Source organism: Caretta caretta, chromosome 5 (assembly GCF_965140235.1).
Source record: "Caretta caretta isolate rCarCar2 chromosome 5, rCarCar1.hap1, whole genome shotgun sequence".
In the NCBI taxonomy this organism is placed as follows: domain Eukaryota; kingdom Metazoa; phylum Chordata; order Testudines; family Cheloniidae; genus Caretta; species Caretta caretta.
This window is the reverse complement of record NC_134210.1, coordinates 96,511,136-96,537,721: the sequence shown is the minus strand read 5'-3', so window position 1 is coordinate 96,537,721 and position 26,586 is coordinate 96,511,136. Positions and strand designations below refer to the sequence as shown.

The window sequence follows — 26,586 nt, the reverse complement described above, 5'->3', positions numbered from 1 at the left end:
CATGTGGGACAGTCAAAAGTCTTACTAAAATCAAGATATCCTGGCTACAGGTTTCCCCCATCCACTAGACCAGTAACCCGCTCAAAGAAGGAAATTAGTTTGCATGATTTGTTCTTGACAAATCCAATATTGGCATATATTTATAACTCTGTTATTCTCTAGGCACTTACAGACAGATAGTTTCAACCATATTTTGCCTGGTACAAGTTAGTCTTACTGGCCTGTTGTGACGAAGTGGGACTGTTCTTAATGTTTCCTCTGAATAGTGTGGGGGTGCCTCAGTTTCCCCTAGGCAGTTCTTAAGTATCTAGGGGGTGGAGTAAGGGTGTATGATCATTGCAGAGCCCTAGAGGGCATGTGTGTGCAGGAGTCTGGACACAGAGAATGGCCGACACCCTGTTTCCTGGCAACTGATGGCCTGGGCCCTTCCCCCCCTGCAAGGTGAGAGCTAAAGGGTTGGAGAACAAAGGAATCAGGTGACCACCTGGCCCGGGAAAGGAACAAAGCCCAGAGGAGGAGGGGCTGGAGGGGGTTTTCAGTTTGGGGCTGGCTGGGACATGGAGTGAAGTGCAGACGTGGTTGTCTGGCTCACTGCCCCCCAAAATGGACCCAGCTGAGGGGTCCCGTTCTCTGCACCTGCAAGCTCTGTTTTAGACCATGTTCCTGTCGTCTAATAAACCTTCTGTTTTACTGGCTGGCTGAGAGTCACGTCTGACTGCGAAGTTGGGGTGCAGGACCCTCTGGCTTCCCCAGGAGCCCCGCCTGAGCGGACTCGCTGTGGGAAGCGCACGGAGGGGCAGAGGATGCTGAATGCTCCGAGGTCAGACCCAGGAAGGTGGAAGCTGTGTGAGCTGCGTGTCCTGAAGACAGGCTGCTCACAGAAAGGCGACTGCCCCAGAGTCCTGACTGGCTTCATGGGGAGCAGTTCCAGAGCATCGCCCAGGGACTCTGTGACACCTGTAATTGCCAGGATTGCCTCTGGAACCTTTTTAAAAATCTGATGTTACGTTAGGTATCCTCCAGTCATTTGGTGCAGAGGCTGATTTAAGTGACAGGTTATATACTGCAGTTGTTGGATGACACTGAGAGATGTGGCACCCTCAGTTGACTAGTAAAAATAGACAATAGCCTCATACAGTACAAGACAGACTAAAAGAAAAATGCCTTTTTAACTTTAGGATGCCATTATGCATAGGTGTATATGGAGGAGCATAAATGTAAAACCAACAAACGCTTGAAGTGATGGAAAGTAGATAAATATTCAAATACACTAACAGTTTAAGTCTCTTAAATACACACATTCGAAATGGTGACATCTTTTCAGTGAAGATTTAGCATTTTTACCTGAGCCCTGCAGTGAAGTGTCATTACCCGGTTTTATTATATCTGTAAAATGTTGTTTAGAAGATTATGTGAATTATGAGGCACAAGTACTTCAAATTAAATTTCATATGTCAAACCAAATAAAAACCTTTTTTGATGGCTTTCTTGTTTACTTGACAATTTACAAAATTCCGTAATCTGTAGTGCATCTCCTAGTCACTGGCAAGCTACTGATCTACTTTATATGTATGTAGTTGTGCAGCACAGCAAATTCTTCTTCATGGGGCCTCTGCATAATCCTATTTGTGGGATATAGTGTTCCTGGTGTCGAGCTGTGATATATTTCTAGCCAGCAATGTCCATTTGTGCCACTCGGCGTCCCTCTGTAGAAGATTTCGAGAGCATAAAGGGGGCAGTGGCCTCAACTGCCCTTCAGTTGCTTTTTAGTTGCTGAAGATGCAGTGAGCTTGAGTTGCACAGTGTCCTCAGCGCTTTCCTCATCTGTTTCTTTGTTTTGATTCTGCCCTTTGTGGGCTATTTCCTTTTTAGTTTCACAGATTATTTAAACAGATTATTTAGTACTTTTCCTCAGATTGAAGCGTAAAGAAAAATGAATCGTGCTGAAAGTACAAATTCAGAAGGTATAATAAACTTTGTGTGGAGCTGAATATTGTTCTTTGGACCTGATGGAAATGCTGCTGACACTAAAGTCTATTGGTTGCAAATGGTGTTGCACAGATGTGCAGCTCAGTAAAGACTCTAGTTAACACTCTCATAGTTGCTTTGCCTCTACAGCGTTAACTGGAATGAAAAGCAGGAAAAGCTTACCTAAGTAAGCAGATACAACTTAGTGTATACACGGGCAGCAGATCTGTTGAGTAGCAATGTTCTGTGTTTATTCAGGTAGTCACTTTTCTGAGCACAGTCACACCTAAAGACAGTTAGATTTACCTAATTGCTCTAGTTGGAAACATGAACATTAATTGTAAGCCTATAGAAGTCAGTTAAATGGATGTTTACCCATGTTGTTGTTAACAGATGCAATATCAGACTTCATGACTTTTCTGGATACTAGGGCCTCGTCTAAAACCTACTGAAGTCAGTGAGAGTCTTCCATTTCTTCAGTGTCCTATTGGTCAGCCTCTGAATCAGTAACAGAGGATCCAATAATTTACTCAGTCTTTTTTTTTTTAATTTCAGTTCTGGTATGTTAACAAGTGGCACATAATAGTCTGTATAGAAATTTAGAACACCTAGTTCTGTAGGAGCTAATTCTGATACTTTAAAGAATGTCTCAGAGAACTTTTGTGTGCAAATAGTAGGAGCTGGTAAAGACACACGAAACTTGTTTACATGGTCATCTCTGAAAGTCTCCTGATGTTGCTGTAGGACTGGTGCTAGTATTAGTGGCAGTTCTAGTGCAGACTGGCAGCTAATATTTTTGATCATGGCCCCATCTATGCTAGACGTGCTTTGAGACAGCTGGTTTGCAATGGTGCTCTCTGCATTATTGGCAACTGTGTGACATTTTTCAGGGGGAAAATGTCATTAATTGCAACATATGTTCTGTTTTCTCTTCATAAACAACAAACAAATATTAATACTAAACCTCTATCCTAATTGCTGAAAACTCACTGTGAAATAATGGTGCTTCTAGGTTTGCAGTAGTTTAAGAGATACAGAACTGTGTTTTAACTACAATTTTAAATCTTTTCATCTTTTTCCTTTAGGAGCTGTAGCACTTAAGAATCTTGAAATAAAGGAAAATGCACTGGTAAGTTCAAAGCAAGCAAAAATGAGAAACTGTTACTATTGTTCTGAAAATAGTTGTTTGTATAGTATATTGACCATTTAAAGTGCCATATAAGGATGGAGTTGGTTGATTTTTAGCTAGAATAGTAAGCAGACATCTTTCATCTCAAGAAATGAATTGCTTTGGTCTTCTGAAAAACCTTCAAAAGTTATTTATTCTTTCGTTTTTATGGACTGCTCTGCTACTATTATTTGAGAGACCATTTAAAAAAAATGTCATGAGGAAACTGGAATGACAGTTACAAGTCTGATCTAAAATATATTTTTAGCTTTATGAATAATAAAAAAATTTGCTGGCTAGAACACAGTTTATCAAGCACATAATCTAATAAAACAGTATTTGAGATTAATATTAAAATATAGAGAATGGACTCTCTTGAGCACATCAGGAAATATTAAAACATGATGATCTTGACATAGAAACTTTTTTTTAATTATGTAAAATATTGCACAATCACAGCAGAAAATTTTAAAACAGCCCAAAGTCTTAGATTTCCCTAAGCATGTCTTAGAATGGTTAAAGGGAGAAAAATGAGACCTTTTGTATGGACAATGCATGGTCAAAATTTTTAATCCAGCAATTATTCAAATAATTTTGGCAATATACTCAAGAGGGTTATTTCACTTTGCATCACTCTGTTCCAGGCATGTTGGTATTTGTTTGAAGGCGTTGGACTTATTTTCCAGAGCTTCCAACTTGTGTCACAATAAATAACATATAAAATTTTCTCCCAAGCATGACAGAATAGATTTTTCTTGCATGAAAACTGTATTAATTTAACTCAGCCCCATAGGCTTAATTTTCAAAAATTAAGCATTTTGGTTATATTATGTGAAATATTTTAAAGTATTAAACTATACAGTTAGCATTTATGTTAAATATTTTGCACTGAATAGTTGCTCCTGATGTTTTTCCCTTCAGGATGAAACTGGTGGAACTTCTGTTTTTTAAAATGCTTTTTGAATCCCCCGAGCCGTGGTGGTGGGGTAGAGCTTGATCCAGACTTGCTGCAGACTATAAGTGTTGTCCTCCGAATATTTGTCAGTTTCTTCTTGAGATACATTTGTGAATGAACTCCATATGGGAAACTGTGCCTCATTGGCTGTTGCTTCAGCCCTTCACCCAATAATGAATTGGATAACGTTTTTATTGGATGACGTTTTTATTTCTGTAACCCTATCTTTCAGCAGATCTGGTTGATTTAAAAAAAAAAAATCTTAACACCTAAGGAATTTCTAATAGCCTTGCACTAAGGAGCTATTGTGATAATTGGGCTACAAATTTACTCTTAATTGTGAGCTCAACTGTAAAAAGAATGTGTAAGTTCTTAATCTGTCACAATAACCTAAAATAAAAAATGCCGATGGAAAAAGATATGAAAGGGAGACAGACTGAGTTAATCGAAAGACAAAGGCGTACAGATATAACTCAAGGGCTGTGTTAAGATCATGCTTGGTAAATAATGAAAAAGAGTGGAACCAGAATTGATGTGTTAGAAACTAGGCCTGATTGGTGGACAATATAATGAGGGGATTGGCTGTTCCACCCAGTATTCCCTTTGCGGTTCCTTAGAGAAAGTGATTTTGGGGAGAAAAACTGGGTAGTGGACAAGTGTCACCATCATGGCCACCATTTCCACTGTCTACTGGGACCCCAGGCCTTGGTCACCCTGAGAGATGTCCTGACCAGACTACTCCAGAGAGGGGTCCCAGAAGACATCACCACCTCTACTGTGTCCAGCTGAATACAGAAGACCACCTGAGAGGAAACGGGATCAGACCTTAACAGCAGCAGCCCCTCTCAACTAGTTACTCTTTTCCCCTAAAGGACAGTTATTACCATCTTTAGATGGTGTCTGAGACTGTCAAACAAGGGTTTTTTCCTCTTCTAAGAACTGTCTCCCACTAAAGGGAAAGGGAACAAGGGATGTTGTTAAGCTGAAAGCCTTACTTAATATTTTACATTTCAATTGCTTTAGTTGTTTTTCTTTCTTTTTCTTTAATAAAAGCTTAAGAGGATTTCTAATGGTTCATTTTCCATGGTATTAAGCAGGCTAAGATCTTTGTAAACCAAACCCCAGACCTTATTTAACACCTTTGACTCTCTGGGCACATATATTCCATCTAAATTAATGCAGAAGAGCTAAAATCCAGGACTGATATCCCGCAGGTGATTTTCACCAGAGAAGGAGATTGACAAGTTAAATTTTCCTTTATGAGCTCAATATCTGACCTTTTTTAAAAAAAACAAAAGAAGTGATCTGATTCATTCTTCACTGTGCCATGGTTCACAGATCTAACATAACAGGTACTTCAGCTTGCAGTTATTGCAGTTGGAAGTAGAACCAGACCTGTCAGTCACTGATAGTAGGAGAATGACCTGCTCCCTGAAGTTTGTTCCCAGTTTTCCTTCAAGTGCATTGGGTGCACATACACCTAGAATGAAATGTAGATGTGTGCCCAATACACTCACCATCTCCATGAAGTGCTGTTTGATTCAGGTAAACTGAAGTGTGTGCAGAGTATGATAGAAGATTTGCCCTTCGAAGGATCCAAGCTTTTCCCCCCTCAAAAGTCAGACAACAGTATGTGCACTGTAAAGGACTCCTGTGTGAATCTCTGTTCACTAGGAGTTTGTACTCCGAACAAAAAGGAGCAGTTAGGCCTCATCTTTTTATAGATCCTTGATCTGGCAGAGATCAGACGATTCTGCCAAGAGAGGCTCTAGACCTCTCCATTGTTGCCAGCCAGTGTTGTGTATAGGTCCTTCTAACCAGACAGCCTCAACCTCCAAGTTGAGCAGCTCCATGACTAAGTTGAAAACAATGGGACTCAGGGGCCAGCTTTGCTTCACGCCGCTAAGGATTGGAATTTCAGGAGTGGGTGGTGCTGGTGCAGCCTTCATACAACATCCCTATTGTGAATATCTGCAAACCAGCAAAATGGTAGTTTGTACAAACTTTTTCCAGACAATGCTGTTACTCAAGCCTCTAGATGCTATGCCAACTTTGGCAAAAGGGTGTTAGTCTGTTCAAGTGATCCAAAGGCCCAGGACCTGTAAGGTAATTGCTGATGTGTCACCTACAGTGGAATGCATACGTGCACAATCCCTTGAAGGAGAAATAAAGAGTTACTTACCTGTACAGTAACTGTTGTTCTTTGAGATGTGTTGCTCACATACATTACGTGACCCTCCTTCCTCAATACTTTGGACAGTGTATGCAGTGATGCGAAGGAACAGAGAGGGCGGTGGTGGACACATCCTTTTATGCTCTTGGCTTGACACTCAAGGAGAGCAGGGGTATATTGACCAGCTAGTGGAACTGCTGACAGAAGTCTTCAACTTGAGTATGATGGGTGCACATACACCTTTAACAGAATGAATATGTGAACACCTCTTGAAGAACAAGCAAATAACAATGTTTTTATCTGTCTCCATGGTCGCATGCTCAGCCTGATCCCCTGTTGCAGAGCTTTTCTGGGGAAATTTCCAAACTTTATTTTAAATTTCTGACTAATAATTCAGCTCACTGTGTCTGTTTAATTCCCAGCTGTGTCCTGGAGCTTGTATTTGCTTTTTGGGAAGATTGTCCCCTTAGCTCTACTTCTCCTTCTGGGGTTCAGTGAGTGGTGCTTCTCTAGGCTTCAGGTAGAGAGCTAGTCCAAGAAAAGCCAGAGGCAAAAGGGATCATTCTCAAACTAAAAATCCTACTGACTAAGGCTGCAGCTTTCAAACTATAGCTTTGGTCACAGTGAGGACACTGGACATTGTACAGAGGGGGGGATACTATGGAGCTGTGGAAGAATCACAGGAACTGCTTTGTCTCATTCCCAATCTTAAGCAACCCATGGAAGGGCCAAAACATGAATGAAATCATCAGTTATCTATATCAGATTGAAGCAACACTCTCTTCTCATCCTCAGCCTTAGATTTGGAACAAACAGAACAGGGCTCCCTCTGAAACATCTGAAAAAGCTCTGAAAAGAGACTTGTCTTCATCCCATAGACATTTTTACTACTTGCATTTAGTTGGCAGCTTTGAGTGTTACCATTTGATCTGGTATGTGTAACACTCTCTTCCAGGATCATATTCGGTTTATTATTGGCATTAAAAGAAGAAGAAAATTCACTTTTATTTCTTCTTGAACATTTTTTCCAATTATGGAGATATACGCAGAGAGAGCTTGAAACAAACACACAGTGATTTCTGTTTCTGGAGTATCTTGGATTCATGATAAATGCTGATATATGGCACTATGGAAGTCAGTCAGAGGCCTTGGCTGAGGATGAATACTATCAGGTGGAAGGTCTTATCTCATACTGTTAACAGTATGGTGTAACAAACACAAAAATTGAGCTCTTATTGGAGCCTATTTGAAATGTTGATCTCGTACAGAGGCATGATTCAGAGAACCAGTGTCCATATGATACCTATCCAGTACTACTTATTTCTTCCACATCTTATCCTGTCACATCTGTTGACAGAATTCAGGGAATAGTCTCAGCTCCCTCAATTGGTGAGTGCAGAGAACCAGATTTTGTTGGAGGGATCCACCCATTAATAAACTAGGCAGAGTAATCCTTATGTTAGATGTCCGCTGGGGTTAATGGAGGGGGCTTTTTCAGGTCCCAGTTCAGTCCAGGGAATGGGTATCAGAAGCAAAAATCATAATATCCACTAGCTGGAACACAAGGATTCAGTAAGGTCTTGAAGGATTCTTTCTTCCCACAGCCTTGCTCTGGTCATTACAGTCAGTGTGGCTGGGGCATTTATAAATAAATTAGGAATAAACACGATCAGTGCTATTCCAGAGAAAAAATCAACTTCTGTTCTGGGAAGAGCATACTTTCCTACCACTAAGGAGAGATGAACCCATCAATGGAGAGGTGAACATCAGAACTTACATGGCAGAAATTGGGTTAAGCAGAGTGGAACCTACATCCAGAAATACACTCACTCCTTGTCAGTATATTTACACATGGAAACACCAAGAAAATATCAAGGGAACATTAAGGGACAGGGTATATCCTTGCTGCTAGTGAGTGACAGGGCTGGTTCTTCTCCCAGGCTCCAAGCAGGCTGACCTATGTATTCTAATTTGTGGGCCTTATCACTCGAAGAAGGGAAACTTTCAGGTAAGCACAGATACATATTCCTATTCTAGTAGAGTTGCATTCTAGTGTAACAAAAAAACCAATACACATTTTTTACATTCTGCCTCTATTGTTTTAACAGTCTGAAGAAGATTAAATGTCACATCCCCCTAAAATGGTTTTGTGATCTAATAAACACATGTTCAATCTAATATGGTTGACATCTAATATGGTTAGACATCTAGGAAGACTCCCATACTAAGATATATTAAGAATATATGTTCTCAATTTATGTGTGGTGTTTGGAGCTAAGTGAACAGTAGTGTAATTTTGCCAAGAGAGGAGTTAGGGAAGAAAACATAAAGGTAAATTCAATATGTTGCTTAAATAGGTCTAAATATTTTTTAAAAATACCTTCTCTTTGCAGAGTCAGCTGGATGTACCATTTAAAGTAAAAGCAGGGCATATTGGTAAGTTGCATTTTTGTAGCATGCACTACTTTGTAATAAATGAAGTAAGAGCTTGCAGATGTATTTTCTGTTCTTACAACTGACCTCAGGCATTTCAAGTAGTTAATTTTCTTAAGGGTGTTCTGCAGTGTGTAAATGAATATGAATCAGTTCGCCCATTCTGGAATAAATATCTTCATACCTGTAAAAGACATTCTTATTTTAACTCTGGGGGAGGAATGCTAACATGGAAAATATAAGGAAGATTTTCCTAGTTATCAAATATTTTAGAACGTATAAAATAACACTGTATATTAAAACCAAAAAATCCCAACAACTACATAATTTAGATTTTTTTCTTTCCTGCCTCCTGCAGTGTGCGAACACTTCAGCAGGCTTCCCATCACTGGCATGTTGCATGACTTGGGGAAGTTTCCTCAGAACACAAATTGACTGGTAGCATGACAAGAATTAGTGACTGTCATAAGGCAGGGCTTCTCCCTAGCTTGCTCAGGATTCACTGCCATGCTATGTTTCTTTTAGGCAGGTTTATTGTCCAAACTAAAACAAACAAAACAGTTCCTCAGTGCACCCTTTGCATTTCAGACTGTCACTGTCCCTCCTCCCAGGGGACTCTGTCAAGCCTGCTGCTCCTGCTTCCTGCAGCTTCCTGGCTCTCTCTCAGCCAACTGCCCCTCACTGGGCCTGTCTCTGACCCTTAATAGCCTTGCATGCAACATTGCTCCCTTAATTGGCCCCAACTGGGAGCACCTGTTCTGGAAACTGGGACTGGACCTACTTAAGTTATAGGCAGGCAGCCACCCTGTGACATACTGTACCTCTCTTCCTCCCTCCCCCTTTTTAAAAAAAACAAACGACTCACAGGCAGGTTTTTTCTGACGTGCGAGGCCCTTCTGGACACCTTTCATCCCTGCCCCCTCCCCCAACCAAAACTTGATATAAACTCCTATGTACAAATTCATACACATCAGTATTCCCCAAATACCCCACATTACATAAAGCCAACATTACAATCCATAATCTACCCAGAGTCCTCATAACATACCCTTCTCAAAGCTCTGGAGAAGACAATCTTCTCTGCACACTGAGGCTTCAGCATGTCTGCACATAGAGATTCTTAATTCTCCCTCAAGTTCACCAACAGTGAGGTTCAGGCAACTTCTTTCTTCCTGTCTTGAGTGGTTTGGCGTTCTCCAGCCAGCTGCTCTTTTTCTTGCTGAATCAGCTGTAGCTCTCATTCTGCAGCCACCAGTTGCTCCCCTGTCTTCACAACGGAACCCATAAAACAAATGTCCTCTGCCTTTCCTCCTGCGAAGGACCACTGCCTTCACCCCAGCCAAGGAGTCTGTGAGAGGCTGAGATGTAAAGGGGGGGAGATACACTGGGAGTGATAGCCCTGCTTGATCTTGAAGAACTATTTTGCCTATGTTTGAGAAATAAAACTGCCTAAAAGAGACTGTAGGAATAGCAGTGTTTTTTTTTCGGGCGGAGGAGAAGACTTACTTTGTTACAATGTCATTGAATTGAAAAAGCAAATGGTTTATAAGGAAATGTGCTGAATCTCAATCCAGTATTTTTTCCTCTTTCAAATTTATCCCTCAATGCACTTTTTCCATAAAGCTTACAATAAATACTTAAATATTTTGATTGAGCCAGCAAGATGTGTCCATATCTAAAATGTCCAATCCTGTTGCTATTGGCCTTATCTTTCCTCCTCTCATCCTGTCCCCACTTTTATGTGTTTACCCTGCTAGTTGCTATTTCTAAAATATTGTAATGTATCTAAAGATTGTAAACTTGTCACAGACTATTTTTCTGTTTGCTTTGAAAGGTACTTAACATGCATTTGACTGTGTTAGGGAAATTTTAGATTTTTTTTTTTTAACCCTTGTAACATACTTGTCAATCAAATTTCATTACATATTGTTATAACTTTTCTTTTATATACTGTAGGTCAACTTAATCTACAAATCCCGTGGAAAAACCTTTATACTCAACCAGTTGAGGCTGTTCTGGATGGAGTTTATTTGCTTGTAGTGCCTACAGCCAGTAAGTTGAGTGAGAGGAAAACTGTATATTATTGAGCTTTATTTTATTGTAATACTATTTTAAAAATCACTGTAATAGATCATGTATGCCATTACTCTTATTCCCAGGAGTTGCTGTTGCCTAACCCAAGTTATATTTTTCATATTTGATTTTCTTTTACTGTATTATTAAATCTTTAATATGTTCAAAAAAGATACTTCTTATTTCATCAAAATTATCTTCAAAGATGTTTTCAGAATTTTAACTTAATATATATACTTACTTGTGTCTTAACATTCTCTTCCTTCTTTATGTAGGCATAAAATATGATGCTGAAAAGGAAGACAGACATCTCCTAGAAGCAAAGCAAAGGGAACTGCAAAGAATAGAGGATGCAAAACAGAAAATAGCTGATCAGGGTAAGGAGGAAAAACAAATAACATGGCTGTATGTATTGCTAGATCTTTTAACTCCAAAAGCTGCCTGATGTTAAACTAATTGAATGTGAATTCTATCAGATTAGTTGCTGTCCTTGCAATATTTTTAAAAATGTTTTAGTTATGTGCACTAACGTCCCTTAACTAGTAGCTGTGAAAACTGGTGGCTACTGGCTACTGTTCATTTTTGTGCAGGATATTTACTTTATTTCCAAAGTTTGTATTACATATAAATATTGACACTAGGGGTAGGCCAGCTATTATAGTTGGTACTTCAGTCACATTATCAAGCTTTCAGGACACATGTACTGCATAAGTTTCAAAAATAAACAGGGCTTTGGAAGTATAATTCACCTTTTTTTACAATTGTCTGCCAAACTCACTTTCTCTCTGTTATGAAGCAAATTTTAATTTTGGCTCCAGCAACACAGAATCTTCTTGTATCTTTGTGGCAATGCCTCCCTAAAGGCTAATTCTACAACGTATAGAGTGCCTTATTGTTTTCTACTGCAAATTTGTTAGGTGTTGAGGGAGGATATTTAGGACTGGATTTTGAAAGGTATTTAGACACATAAAGTGTAGATAGGTGCTAGCAGCTTTTGAAAGTCCCCCTGGGTGCCTAACCCCCTAGCAGGATTTTGAAAATCCCTCTAGGTGCCTGTCTGCATTTTCAGATACCTTTAAAAATCTGCCCCTTACTACATCACTGGAGGCTTAAGCAGGATGAGGCCGTAGAGGACAGTGATATAAACATTATGAAAGTAAACTGAATGGTAGTGTTTAGTACAACTACAGTACAGTATAGCAGCAAGTACAGCTTCTGATACATGGAATCACTCCAGCATGTGGCTTTTGTAGTTAGGAAGTATTATGCTCCTACCACTGTTAATTCCTGGAGTCTAATCAGTTACAAAATTTATAATATTAAAATTATTTCCCATTCAGTTTTATTTCTCTCTCATACTTAATTTGAGTAAAAATATAACACCTGTGCTTCAATTTAGATAAAGGACAAGAAGAGAAACAAGACAGTTTTGTAGAAAAATTAGTCACTCAGGTCATCAAAAATCTTCAGGTGAAAATTTCCAACATTCATGTTCGATATGAAGATGATGTAAGTACTTCTGTATATGTGGAACATTTGGCTTTTGTGTATTATTTTAAATGATTGTGGATGACCCCCAGCTAGTTTCTTTTCCCCTCCTTATACTTTCCACGTTATGAGGGAACTTCTAATATTCTAGCAGTTTTCAGCTGTGTTTTTTGTGTCTTTCTTAAGGATGTATGCTGTGTAATAAATCAAATAGCATTGATTTATGTATTTCTAAAAAAAACCCAAAATAAATAAATGAGAGATGAGCATTTGATAAATGTAAATATAAATTTGGAGTTCAAAGTACATAAAATAAGGGTGCATAATTGTGCAAGCAGTTATTCACATGTTGCAAACTGTTTATTTCCTTTTCTTCATGTATTCTGATTTTAAGTAATTCTTTTTGTATTTTTTCCTCTTTTTTTAGATCACAAATCAAGAGAACCCCCTGTCATTTGGGGTCTCACTTCAGAATCTCAGTTTGCAGGTAATTTAGTTTTATACTAGAAAGAATCCAGTAGACTCATCATGTTTTATTCCTGGATTAATATTATTAATATTCTTTAAATCAGTACATCTGATAAATGATTGATACAAGCAAGTATGCTCTTATCTAAAACAGCTGTTTGTTAGATAGATATATAGGTAAGTACACACACACCTACCTAATAAGTTAGGATGTCCCAGATATAGTTACCCATAGTCTGAGATGGTTTCTAGTGATCAGTAGCTGGGCTTCCAGGGGCCCTCTTTCCGTACAGTTGATGGGGAGTTTAGGTGTCAGCTCCTTGCCCGAAGAAAAGCTCCCTTGGATTGTTCCCAGGTATTCATTTTTACCTGTCTCTTATAGTTAACGAACAAAGCACATAACCTATAGTGGCTCCTAGTGGGTCATCATAATAACCTCTGCTTGGTCACCAATTCTCCTAATTTCAGCAACTGCTCATTATCTCAAGACATTTCTAGTATTTCTAGCCATAACAACAATATATTGGGGCACCTAAAACCAAGGTCGCTATTCACTCACTCTCTTCCATAACTTTCTAACCATCCTCCCATTCTGATTAACAACCTGCAAATATGCAGCTGTCTGACCTTATCCCACAAAGGCCTAAGATTATTCCTTGCTCTGTGGTATTTAGTTTTCAGCTGGCGGTGGCTGAACAAACAGAATGACTGATTGCAGTGTTGTCAAGTTCTGGGGTACACACAGGAATGTAAAATTCTGGCCAATAGCCACCGCTCTCCACTCTGCTTTCTCACACCTCTGCAGAATACATCTGAGAACATTTGAGAACCTCTGGTGTAGACCAGGCTGGTATGCGTTGAAAGTTTGCTAGTATATGTTGTGCTGTCTGGATTGGCTCACAACTGAGAGTGCCTACTTCAGGGCAGACTATCAGGAAACAGGACAGATACCCCAAGCTGGTGGTGTATTCTGTAACTATATTTCACCAAGCCAGTGAAAATGTAAACTCCTGAATCACTATACCAGTCTTACCATGGAGTCACAGACACCATAGATTCACCAGTCCATCTTACCACCCAGACAAAGTGGACTTCATGATACAGGGTCACTTAAACCAAAAATCACACCACATTAGGTTGCTCCAAGAGACCAGTCGCTTACTCCTGATCAATTGATACTCTAGATATTACACCAAAGACAATGCTGGTAGCCAATTCTGTAGTAAACTAACTAAAGGTTCGTTAGCTAAGAAAAGAAAATGAGAGTTATTGAGAGGATAAAGCTGATAAAATATATACACAGGTGAGTCACAGTTTGCAATTCCAAATTGTGACAATGATATAATAATCCGCCACTTTCCGAAAAGTCTTTTCAGGGTACCCAGATTGTCTCTGGGGATCTCTACTTTGCATCTGGTACACTTCCTATAAGAGTCCAAACAGTCCAGAAATCTAGGATCTTTCCTTGAACCCATACTTATAGATTCTTCTCACAGAAAACAAAGCGAGTGTGTCACTACCCACATGGACTTTTTCGTTGATGGTGGAGAGTGAGGAATGCATTTTGATTGACCTCTAATCATCACACACAATGACCATTTGCTTTAAAATTAGCACTTTTCTGTTGAAGTTCTTCATTTTCATTCCACAAGGCTTCTTTTGTGTTTGATGGGTTATTTAGTTAAAGGGGTACTCACAATGTAAATGTTTGCGACTACATTATAACAGGATACGGTTTAAACTCCAAATACACTCTTATACGTTTAACAATCACTTTGATCTATACTAATACACAAGTACATTGGCCTTGGACTCTGACATGAGCTGGCACATGGTCTGCCAGTGTCACCGTGTGTGTTACTGTTGAATCAGTACTATGTTAATGTGCACTATGGAACTGTGTATGTGTCAGCAGGGTCCACATGCTGGGCTGGACTAGTTAGTGTGCAACATGTTGGTGCGTTTTAGAATGCCCTTTAGCATGCATTGCCCCACTGTGTAGGCAAATCCTATTGCCCTCCTGGGCCTGACAGCCAGAGTTAATCGTAGCAATTGCCAGTATCCTAAATACAAAGGCTAACAGCTTCTAGAACTCATTTCTAACTGTCCCAGAAGTTTGCCTTGTATCTATACTCCATTTTAATAGCTGTCCCCCACTAATCTGGGAATGTTTAAACACATCCTTGGACACTTTATACACTGTTCCAATCCTAGACCCAGATTTCAGGACTGAGGAAGAGCTTTTTAATTCACTTCTCACTCAGGTCTGCTGTAACACTAAACACAAATTGCGACAATGTGTTGCTAGCATTAAATTGCATACAAAATTGCAACCACCATATCCTAAGTAGATACTGCACTTCTACTTTTTTTTTTACCATAATTGGAATTTAAGTACGATAGTCTGATGTTCAGATTTTAAATGATAGTATTGAAGCTGCCACCATTCGAGAATGTACTCCAGAAGAGGGGAGGTGGTGAAAACAAGTGACTAGATGAACTGTTTTGGAAGGGAAGGGGAAAGGAGGGAGAAAAGGTCCTGAATGGTCTCTTACTTAAGTCAGTGAGTCCAGTGGGAAGTAAGAAAAAAAACTTAGAGCCCTAAAAATGTTCTGGAATGGAAAGATGCAATGATGCAATTATTTGTATCAGGAACAGTCAAAAGCTCTTAGATCTTTTTTTTTTTTTTTTTTTTTTTTTGCCTTTCCCTGTATTTAAAGATGCACAATCATGGTAAACCAGTCAAACTTCGGAAAATAGAATTAAAAGTAGTGTCCGGTACCACCCCTGCCCCAGAAATGTTACCATTTTTTGTGCTTTTATGAGTAATGTTTTCTTCTTTTGAAACCCCACACCCAAAAAACCCAGCTGTTCTCCCCCATTGTTCTGTTGGTGACAGACTAGCAGGACTATCCTTGGGAAAACAGTGAAATGGTACATTTAGCAGCTATTTGTGTAAACTCCAAACAAGCAAAAAAAAATCCCATTCCTCTCCCCCGATTTCTCAGGATGATGTTCTTAATTTTGAGTTAAAATAGCAGTGAAGACCAGGCATTTTGGATTTTAACTTGGATTAGCAGCTTGAGTTAAACCCCAGGTTCCTTTACAGCAGTGGTCCCCAAACTTCTTCTGTGGTGCCCCTGCTCCCCCTTACTGTAGGAGACCTCATACTTCTTGAAAATAAGCTGAGTCTTCTCTTCAGTCCTGTCTGAGGTAGGAAAGAGCCAAGATCTTTGGATGGTGCTTCTCACAGGTCACATCCCAGAGGATGTGCCAAAAAGGTCTAAGATTTATCACTTACCCAAACCTGCTCCTTCCAGATCTGATTGGTGCTGTGATCTGTATCTGCCATATGAGTTTCCTTGCACTGTCATAGCTGATCACACAAGTTCAAATCAGTCCTCAAGTCACTGCCAGATCATGCCTGCAGCTTTCTGGGTGTGTGGCAATGTGTACCTTTTGTCACGTTTCATTGCGTTGCTTCCAAGTCAGGTTCAAGTCCATTTATACACACCCAACAGACAGCCTAAACAAGTTGCTCTCGATCCCCTGTCTTATTCTAGTTTTCCTTGAGTGGTGGAAGAATCCAGACAAAGTGTGTTTGGGGGGGTCTCATTCAGCTATCCTCCAGTAGCTCTCGCAGTAGTTCCTGATGCATCTCTCCTTGGAGCTCATCACCAGAGCTAACTAGGACAGATGGGCTGCCCAAAATTCCTCTTTACACATCCATGTTCTGGAGCTCAGAGCTATCAGGTACACCTGTCTGCGCTTCCTACCCATGATAAAAGGACAGTCTGTCCACATAACGACAGACAACAGGGCCAGTATGTACCTCCATAAATCAACAATGGGGACTGAAATCCCCCTTTCCTCTCCACAGAGGCTATGAAATTATGGAATTGCTGAACAACCCATGATATCCTGCTCTGGATAGTCTACCTACCAAATCAAAACACTGTAGCTGAGGATTTCAGCAGGCGCTTCACTCAAGTTCATGGGTGGAAACTAGAGAAATCCATACTCAGACAGATAGTTCTAAACTGGGGATTTCCAGAAACAGATCTCTTTGCCACTGTAGCCAGTGCAATGTTCTGTTAAAGGGGGAGGTTTGCATTGCTGTGCTCAGGAGGATGCCTTTCTCTTCTGGGTGGAGAACCTTGTATACAACTTACCTCTCCTGCTGCTGATCCTCAAGGTCCTAAACAGAATCAAACAGGACAAAGCCATGGTCATCTTGATTGCATCAACCTAGCTGAGATAGGTTTGGTTTCCTTATCTTCATCTCTCCTCCTGAGGAGCCATCAATCTCCTGTTGCTGCCCAGTCTTTTCATGCAGGACTCAGCTGAGGCCTAACCAGTGCCAAATAGAACAGTTCTGTTAAGTCCCATGACTTGCATGCTATTCCTCTGTTAATGTAACTTAAAATTGCATTTTGCAACAGCATCGCAGTGCTAACTCAGGTTGACATTGTGATCCACCACAGCTCCTAGATCTTTCTCAGCAGTGCTGTTGCCAAGCCAGTTATAACCCATTCTATATTTGTACATTTAGTTTTCCTTCCCTAAATGTAGCACCTTGCATTTATCTTCGTTGAATTTCATTTTGTTGTATATAATAATCCAGTTCTCCAATTTATCAAGATCCCTCTGAATTTTAGCTCTGTTCTCTAAAGTGTTGGCAGCCCTCCTCCTCCTGCCCCTCCCAGCTTTGTGTCATCTGCAAATTTGATCAGTATGCTGTCATAGAATCATAGAATATCAGGGTTGGAAGGGACCTCAGGAGGTCATCTAGTCCAACCCCCTGCTCAAAGCAGGACCAATCCCCAATTAAATCATCCCAGCCAGGGCTTTGTCAAGCCTGACCTTAAAAACTTCTAAGGAAGGAGATTCTACCACCTCCCTAGGTAACGCATTCCAGTGTTTCACCACCCTCCTAGTGAAAAAGTTTTTCCTAATATCCAACCTAAACCTACCCCACTGCAACTTGAGACCATTACTCCTTGTCCTGTCCTCTTCTACCACTGAGAATAGTCTAGAACCATCCTCTCTGGAACCACCTCTCAGGTAGTTGAAAGCAGTTATCAAATCCCCCCTCATTCTTCTCTTCTGCAGACTAAACAATCCTAGTTCCCTCAGCCTCTCCTTATAAGTCATGTGTTCCAGACTCCTAATCATTTTTGTTGCCCTTCGCTGGACTCTCTCCAATTTATCCACATCCTTCTTGTAGTGTGGGGCCCAAAACTGGACACAGTACTCCAGATGAGGCCTCACCAATGCCGAATAGAGGGGGACGATCACGTCCCTCGATCTGCTCGCTATGCCCCTACTTATACATCCCAAAATGCCATTGGCCTTCTTGGCAACAAGGGCACACTGTTGACTCATATCCAGCTTCTCGTCCACTGTCACCTCGGGTCCTTTTCCGCAGAACTGCTGCCTAGCCATTTGGTCCCTAGTCTGTAGCCGTGCATTGGGTTCTTCCGTCCTAAGTGCAGGACCCTGCACTTATCCTTATTGAACCTCATCAGATTTCTTTTGGCCCAATCCTCCAATTTGTCTAGGTCCCTCTGTATCCTATCCCTACCCTTCAGCGTATCTACCACTCCTCCTAGTTTAGTATCATCCGCAAATTTGCTGAGAGTGCAATCCACACCATCCTCCAGATCATTTATGAAGATATTGAACAAAACCGGCCCCAGGACCGACCCCTGGGGCACTCCACTTGACACTGGCTGCCAACTAGACATGGAGCCATTGATCACTACCCTTTGAGCCCGACAATCTAGCCAACTTTCTACCCACCTGTCTATTAACTACATCTAGGTAATTAATAAAGATGTTAACATCGGACCCAGAACAGATCCCTGTGGAACCCACTTGAGACCTCTGTCCAATCTGATGACTGTGTCAAAACCCTTGCTGAGGTCTAAGTATATTAGGTCCCCTGCATTCCACAAAAAATGGAAACTAGGTCAGGTTACCAAGGATGAATATAAACAAGTAACACAAGATATAGGGACAAAATTAGAAAGGCCGAGGCACAAAACGAGATTAAACTAGCTAGAGACATAAAGGGTAACAAGAAAACATTCTATAAATACATTAGAAGCAAGAGGAAAACCAAGAATGGAGAGGGAGAACAATAATGGAAAATGTGGAAATGGCAGAAGTGCTAAATGACCTTTTTGTTTGTTTTCACCAGAAAGGTTAGTATTGGTTGGATGTCTAACATAGTGAATGCCAGTGGAAATGAGGTAGGCTCAGAGGCTCAAATAGGGAAAGAACAATTTAAAAATTACTTAGACAAGTTAGATGTCTTCTAGTCACCAGGACCTGATGAAATACGTCCTAGAATACTCACAGAGCTGACCAAGTTGATATTTGCGATTACCTTCAAAAAGTCATGGAAGATGGGAGAGATTCCAAAGGACTGGAAAAGGGCAAATATAGTGCCAAACTATAAAAAGGGAAATAAGGACAACCAGGAGAATTACAGACCAGTCATCTTAACTTCAGTACTCGGAAAGATAATAGAGCAAATAATTAAGCAGTCAGTTTACTAACACTTAGAAGATAATACTGTCATAAATAACAGTCAGCATGGATTTGTCAAGAACAAACTGTGTTAAACCAACATAATAGCTTTCTTTGACAGGGTATCAAGCCTTGTGGATTGGGGAAAGCAGTAGGTGTGGTCTATCTAGATTTTAGTAAGGCTTTTGATACTGTCTCGCATGACCTTCTCATAAACAAACTAGGAAATACAACCTAGATGGAGGTATTATAAGGTGGATGCATAACTGGTTGGAAAACGACAGGTTTCAGAGTAACAGCCGTGTTAGTCTGTATTCGCAAAAAGAAAAGGAGTACTTGTGGCACCTTAGAGACTAACCAGTTTATTTGAGCATAAGCTTTCAAGCCTATCGGTGTTTCACAGTCAAACTGGAAGGGCATATTAAGTGAGGTCCTGCAGGGATCCGTTCTGGTTCCGGTGCTGTTCAATATCTTTATGTTAATCAAATGATTTAGACAATGGCATGGAGAGTACACTTACAAAGTTTGCAGACGATACCCAGCTGGGAGGGGTTGAAAGTGCTTTGGAGCATAGGATTAACATTCAAAATGATCTGGATAAACCGGAGAAATGGTTTGAAGTAAATAGGATGAAATTCAATAAGGAGAAATGCAAAGTACTCTACTTAAGAAGGAACAATCAGTTACACATATACAAAATGGGGAATGACTGCCTAGGAAGGAGTACTGCAGAAAGGGATCTAGGGGTCATAATGGATTACAAGTTAAATATGAGTCTACAGTGTAACCCTGATGTTTGCTTTTTTATTTTTACAACATGGGATGTATTAGCAGGCGTGTTTGTAAGCAAGACACGAGAAGTAATTCTTCTGCTGTACTGTGTGCTTATTAGATATCAACTGGAGAATTTGTGTCCAGTTCTGGGTACCACATTTCAGGAAAGATGTGGATAAATTGGAGAAAGTCCAGACAAGAGCAACAAAATTAATTAAAAGTTTAGACAACGTGACCCAGGAGGGAAGACTGAAAAATTGGATTTGTTTAGTCTGGTGAGGAGAAGACTGAAAGGGGACATAACAGTTTTCAAGTACAGAAAAGATTGTTACAAGGAGGGACAAAAAATGTTCTCGTTAATTTCTGAGGATAGGACAAGAAGCAATGGGCTTAAATTGCAGCAAGGGTCGTTTAAGTTGGACATTAAGAAAAACTTCCTGTCAGAGTGGTTAAGCGGAATAAATTTTGACCAGGGAGGTTGTGAAATCTCCATCATTGGAGATTTTTAAAGAGCAGGTTAGACAAATACCCATTGGAGATGATCTAGATCATGCTCAGTCCTGCCATGGATGCAGGGGACTGGACTAGATGACCTCTTGGACTAGATCCAGTCTTACGATTCTGTGATTCCCTCTATCCACCAAACCAGTTACCCTGTCATGGAAGGAAATCAAGCTGGTTTGATGTGATTTGTTCTTATTAAATCCATGCTGGCTGCTAGTGATTATCCCTTCATCTCCCGGTATTTGCAGATTGAATGTTTTATGTATTGCTTTAGTACAGGGGTTCTCAAATTTCATTGCACTGGGACCCCCTTCTGACCAAAAGAAATTACTACATAACCCCAGGAAGGGGGACCAAAACCTAAGCTTGCCTGAGCCCCACTGCCCCAGGTGGGATGGGCCAAAGCCCAAGGGCTTCAGCCCCAGGCTGGGGACCTGTAACCTGAGCCCCACCACCCAGGGCTGAAGCCCTTGGGCTTTGGCTTTCGCCATGGGTGGTGGGGCTTAGGCTTTGGCCCCGGGCCCAGACACTTCTAACTCCAGCCTTGGCGACTCAAAATGGGCTTGCAACCCACTTTGGGGTCCCAGCCCAGAGTTTGAGAACTGCTGCTCTAGTAGCTTCCCTGGTATCAAACTCAGGCTGACTGGTCTTCCCCTGCTCCTCCTTTTAAAGATGGGCACTATGTTAGCCCTTCGCCAAGCTTCCGGGACAAAAGAACGGCCACACTGGCTCAGACCAAAGGTCCATCTAGCCTAGTATCCTGTCTTCTGACAGTGGCCAATGCCAAGTGCTCCAGAGGGAATGAACAGAACAGGTAATCATCAACTGATTTATTCCCTGTTGCCCATTCCCAGCTTCTGGCAAATGGAGGCTAGGGACACCATCCTTGCCCATCCTGGCTAATAGCCACTGAAGGACCTATTCTCCATGAATTTATCTAGTTCTTTTTTGAACCCTGTTGTAGTCTTGGCCTTCACATTATCCTCTGGCAAAGAGTTCCACAGGTTGACTCTGCATTGTGTGAAGAAATACTTCCTTCTTTTTTTTTTTTAAACCTGCTGCCTGTTAATTTCATTTGGTGACCCCTAGTTCTTGTGTTATGAGAGGGAGTAAATAACACTTCCTTATTTACTTTCTCCACACCGGTCATGATTTTATAGACCTCCATCATATCCTCCCTTAGTCGTCTCTTTTCCAAGCTGAAAAGTGCCAGTCTTATTCTCTCATATGGAAGCTGTTCCGTACCCCTAATCATTTTTGTTGCCCTTTTCTGAATCTTTTTCAAGTCCAGTATATCTTTTTTTGAGATATACAGCCACATTTGCATGCAGTATTCAAGATGCGGGCAAACCATGGATTTATATGGAGGCAATATGATATTTTCTGTTTTATTATCTATCCCTTTCTTAATGATTCCCAACATTCTGTTCGCTTTTTTTGACTGCCGCTGCACATTGAGTGGATGTTTTCAGAGCGCTACCTACATTGAATCCAAGATCTTTCTTGAGTGGTAAAAGCTAATTTAGACCCCATCATTTTATATGTATAATTGGGATTATGTTTTCCAATGTGCATTACTTTGCATATGTTAACATTGAATTTCATTTGCCATTTTGTTGCCCAGTTTTGAGAAATCCTTTTGTAGCTCTTCGCAGTCTGTCTGGGACTTAACTATCTTCAGTAGTTTTGTATCATCTACAAATTTTGCCACCTCACTTTTACCCCTTTTTCCTGATCATTTATGAATATGTTGAATCGGAGTGGTCCCAGTAGAGATGTCTGGGGGACACCACTATTTACCTCTCTCCATTCTGCAAACTGACCATTTATTCCTACCCTTTGATTCCTATCTTTTAACCAGTTACTAATCCACGAGATAACCTTCCCTCTTATCCCATGACTTCTGTTATCCATGATTTTGTAAATCTTATTGCCAGTGGCCTCTCTATATTTGTGGATAGATCCCCTCTTCAGCCTGTCAGGGTGTGTTATTTCATCTCCAGCCTCAGACTCTTGTGATGGACACATTCAAGCAGGACTGGAAGCTCATTTAGACATACTCCAGATAAAGGGCTTGTGGTCTTGGACGGAATCATGATTGCTCATAAATGTATTAAACTCCGAGCTATTTGTTTAGCCTTCAGGACTGTCCTACGCCTTCATTGAGGCATCACTGTCCAGATTCTAACAAACAGTCTGAGGGTGCTACACTATATAAACAGACAAGCGGGGGCAAAAATCTTTCTCTGTCTGGAGAATGGTGCATTTTTCGAGTCAGCCTAATAGGCTTTTTATGCCAGGGGCTGAGAACAATTTGGCAGATCATCTCAGTAGGAATTGCTCAGTAACTTGTGAGTGAGACTTTAAATACTAAATTCTGAATCAGGCATACCTGAAACAGGGGATAAGTAATTGTCATCTTTGCTACTGATGCAAATAAGAGTTGCCCCTTGTTTAGCTCCCAAGGGGGACTGAGTCCAGGCTCATTAGCAGCTGCTTTTCTTATTTGATAGGGAAAAGTTCTACTGTACTCTTGTTCCCCATTCTGTTAAACCCTGGAATCCTCAAGAAAATACAAGACAAGGCCCAGATAATATTGATAACTCCAGTCTCCAGTTCATGACTTTTGGTTTTCTGACCTGATGCACCTATCAGTCCATCCACCTCTTCCACTTCCAAATGTTCTGGACATAAATTTTGCAGAACTATACTCTGGTACTCTATGTGTACATCTAACACATGGAGACTAGCTGGTTAAATTCCATTGATAAAAGCTGTTGGGTTTTTGGATTCAGAGCAGAAAGTCCTCTAACAAGGTTAACATATGAAGCTCAGTAAAAAAAAAAAAAATGTTTTTTGTTGTGGGCTATTCAGAGGCATATTCAACACTTAGTCAACTGTTTATTTTATTTTGGATTACTTGTTTCCCTGAAACAGTCTGGACTTTATTGCTATTAGATTGCATTTGACCACAATCTCTGTTTCATCTTTCATCTGGGGGTTATTTGCTCCCCCTGTGTTTCTGTATCAAGATTGCTAAAAGGACTAAGTCATATTTCGTTCAATTAAGGATCCTTTTCCTACATGGGATTTGAATGTGCCACTTCTATTATTATTATTGGATCCTCCCTTTGAGTCGTATGTTACTGTGTCCATTATTCCATTTTCCCATGTAAATGCCTTTTTAATAGCTGTAATTTTGTGAATGAAATACAGGCTTTGATAATGGGTCTTCCTTACATAGTAAAGATGGGGTTACTCTCAAATCACACCCAAAATTTTTACCCAGAATGTTTGTTTTTCATATAAATCAATGTATTCATTTGCTGGTATCTTTCCCTTAGCATCGTTTCTCTCTGGGGAGACCAAACTTCATACACTCTCTATTTAAGCAGGACTATATCCTTTTCTCTCTCTAGAACAGGGGTGGGCAAACTTTTTGGCCCAAGGGCCACATCAAGGTTGCACAATTGTATGGAGGGCCGGGTAGGGAATCCTGTGCCTCCCCAAACAGCCTGGCCCCCTGCCCCCTATCCTAACACTTCCTGCCCCCCTAGAACCCCTGACCCATCCAACCCCCCTCCCCCAACCGCCCCCCTGGGACCCCACCCCCTATCCAACTCCCCCTGTTCCCTGACTGCCTACCCCACCCCCCAGAACCTCTGCCCCATCCAACCGCACCCGGTCCCCTGACTGCCCCTCAGAACCCCTTGCCCCTTATCCAACCCCCTGCCCTCTAACCATGCTGGAGCAAGCCACACTGCTGCGCTGCCCGACAGGAGCGGCAGGCCAGAGCTCTGCCTGCACGGCGGTGTGGCTGCTGAGGAGGGGAGACAGTGGGGGAAAGGCCAGGGGCTGGCTAGCCTCCCTGGCCGGGAGCTCAGGGGCCGGGCAGGACGGTCCCGTGGGCCGGATGTTACCCTTGGGCCGTAGTTTGCCCACCTCTGCTCTAGAATGAAGCAATTTCCTGGATCAGTCAGGCTTTTTGTGGCTGTAGGTGGCAAATTTAAGGATCGGGCTGCTGCCTCTTGGAGGCCCTTGAAGTGGGTTTCAGAGTGCATTTAGATATCCTATGCATTGAATAAACTACTCTTCAGGAGTTAGGGCACATTCTACTAGGGCTCAGGTGACATTGGCAGCTTGTTGTAGTGGAGCCCCTATTTCTGAGATTGTGTAGGGTAGCTACTTGAAGTTCTGTTCCTAAATTTACCCGTTGCTACTCCATTGTGACCGCTTCCAAATCCAGGTGTTCATTTCAGCAGGTCATTATTTAGGTAGGACTGTCACACACACACACCTCCTTAAGAGGTAAGTGCTAGCTAAGCACCTGTCATGGGATCTCTAAGGACAAATGCTTGAGGAAGAGAGTTTAATTACCTTACAGTAACTGGAATTCTTGTAGGGTCTTTTCTTCACAGGTATCCCAGGACCCGTCGTCCTTCCCCACTGATAAAGAGTCCTTTACCTGGATGTTCTGTATTGGTGAAGGAACTGAGCAGTAATTGTGGCTGATCTACCTGTTCAGGGGCCTGAAGGCATATAGGACATGTGCACAGCCCCAACAGATATTGCTGGCTCAAAGATTGTGAGCTTGTGCACATGGGATGCACACTTACCTGGGATCTGGGTGGGCAAAAGCATCTCAAAGAACTCCAGTTACTATAAAGGAAATAACCTCTCTTTTGAGTGCCTCTTTGATTTCCCACTTATGGTATTTGGCATCTCTGGTATTAAGCTATGAACCTGCATAGAAAAGATGTGTGTGTTGGGGAATGCAGGATTGCCATCACACTTAAGATGACATCATTTGGCTCTGTCTTTGTAAGAGAGCATGTCTCTTGATCGCCTCAGTTTTTTTGCCACCGCAGAGAGGTAAAGGAAGTACCTAGTGTGTCTGCAAATTAGTTATTGCATATTTTCATCCAGTTTCTTGTTATAGTTAGTTACATAGTTTAGAGTTATCTGTGTTGGGTTTCCTCCTGGAGCTACATTGTACCTGAACTGCACAGAAGGTTCAAAAGATGCACGTCTTGTTCAGTTGTATTTCCCAAGACAGATGCCCATGATAGGTTCCTGATGTGCCTGGGAAAGACTCACATCATAGCCCAGTGCATGACTTGCTGCTGCAACTTCACTCTTCAAATGAGGAGGGACAGACAGTTGAGGCTGCAATTACACTTGGGGCTTGTCTACATGAACATTTAGTTCTCATCAAGGTGCGGTGTAAATCTACCCCACGTTAGTCTGCTGTGCACTAACTGTGCACGTGGATGGACCCTGTTGACATGTACTAATAGTTCCTTTGTGTGCTTTTATCTACTTAGTGTTGAAACAGGACTATAACAAATACTGAAATAGGATATGAACTTTAAGTACTTAAGAAACCAACACACTCCAGTGGGGTGGAGAGAAGGTATTGTTGCTTCTCTCATGGCAGGTGCTGTCTTTGTTCTGGGAGGCTACTTAATAGGGATGGTAGGCTGTCTGTAGAGCTGTTCTGATAAAGCAGCTTCTGTAGATCATAAATGTGAAGTTTCTATGTAAATAGAATTTAATTTCATGCAGGGCAATGCTTAGTGAAATCAGTATGCTAACATACGTCTTTTGTTTCTAGATACATACTTTTTAAGGATACTTGGTAGAAAAACTTTTGAAAATTGCACTTTATCTGCTGACAAAAATGGTATTTGTGTACTGAGTAAAAGCTGTTCCCCACAGCACTCCTCTCCTGGAGCTAGCATCATATTGTATATAAAAATGGGGAATTATCAACAAACTATGAACTTTTTACTGGTTCAAGCTACTGCATGCAACTACCACTAAAACCACAAACAGGAGCCCTTGAGTACTTTTTCCACAGAAGCTGCCTAAAGAATATCAGGAAAAAAAATTGAGGTCACCCTGCAGAAAACTTCACCTTGCTAATTTCTGGTTCATGAGTGGAGCTTGACAGTCATTGCAGGTGTATAGACCTACAGAAGATGTAGTCTGATAGTTTCAGTTAAGAAATTGAAAGCTTGGTCTACTTAAATCACTGGAAAGACTCCT

The 26,586-nt window shown here is 41.1% G+C and overlaps 1 protein-coding gene across 7 annotated transcripts in view; it reads left to right on the top strand.

The window, feature by feature from the left end:
* Positions 1 to 26,586, top strand: part of VPS13A (vacuolar protein sorting 13 homolog A) — a 315,178-nt gene that overhangs the window by 15,876 nt on the left and 272,716 nt on the right. For all 7 annotated transcript variants that reach the window (XM_075128708.1, XM_075128710.1, XM_075128707.1 and 4 more), the window contains exons 2-7: positions 3,054 to 3,097; positions 8,658 to 8,700; positions 10,654 to 10,749; positions 11,046 to 11,147; positions 12,170 to 12,279; positions 12,686 to 12,745. In XM_075128708.1, the coding sequence (XP_074984809.1) occupies positions 3,054 to 3,097; positions 8,658 to 8,700; positions 10,654 to 10,749; positions 11,046 to 11,147; positions 12,170 to 12,279; positions 12,686 to 12,745 (455 nt within the window). The remainder of the gene's footprint in view (positions 1 to 3,053; positions 3,098 to 8,657; positions 8,701 to 10,653; positions 10,750 to 11,045; positions 11,148 to 12,169; positions 12,280 to 12,685; positions 12,746 to 26,586) is intronic.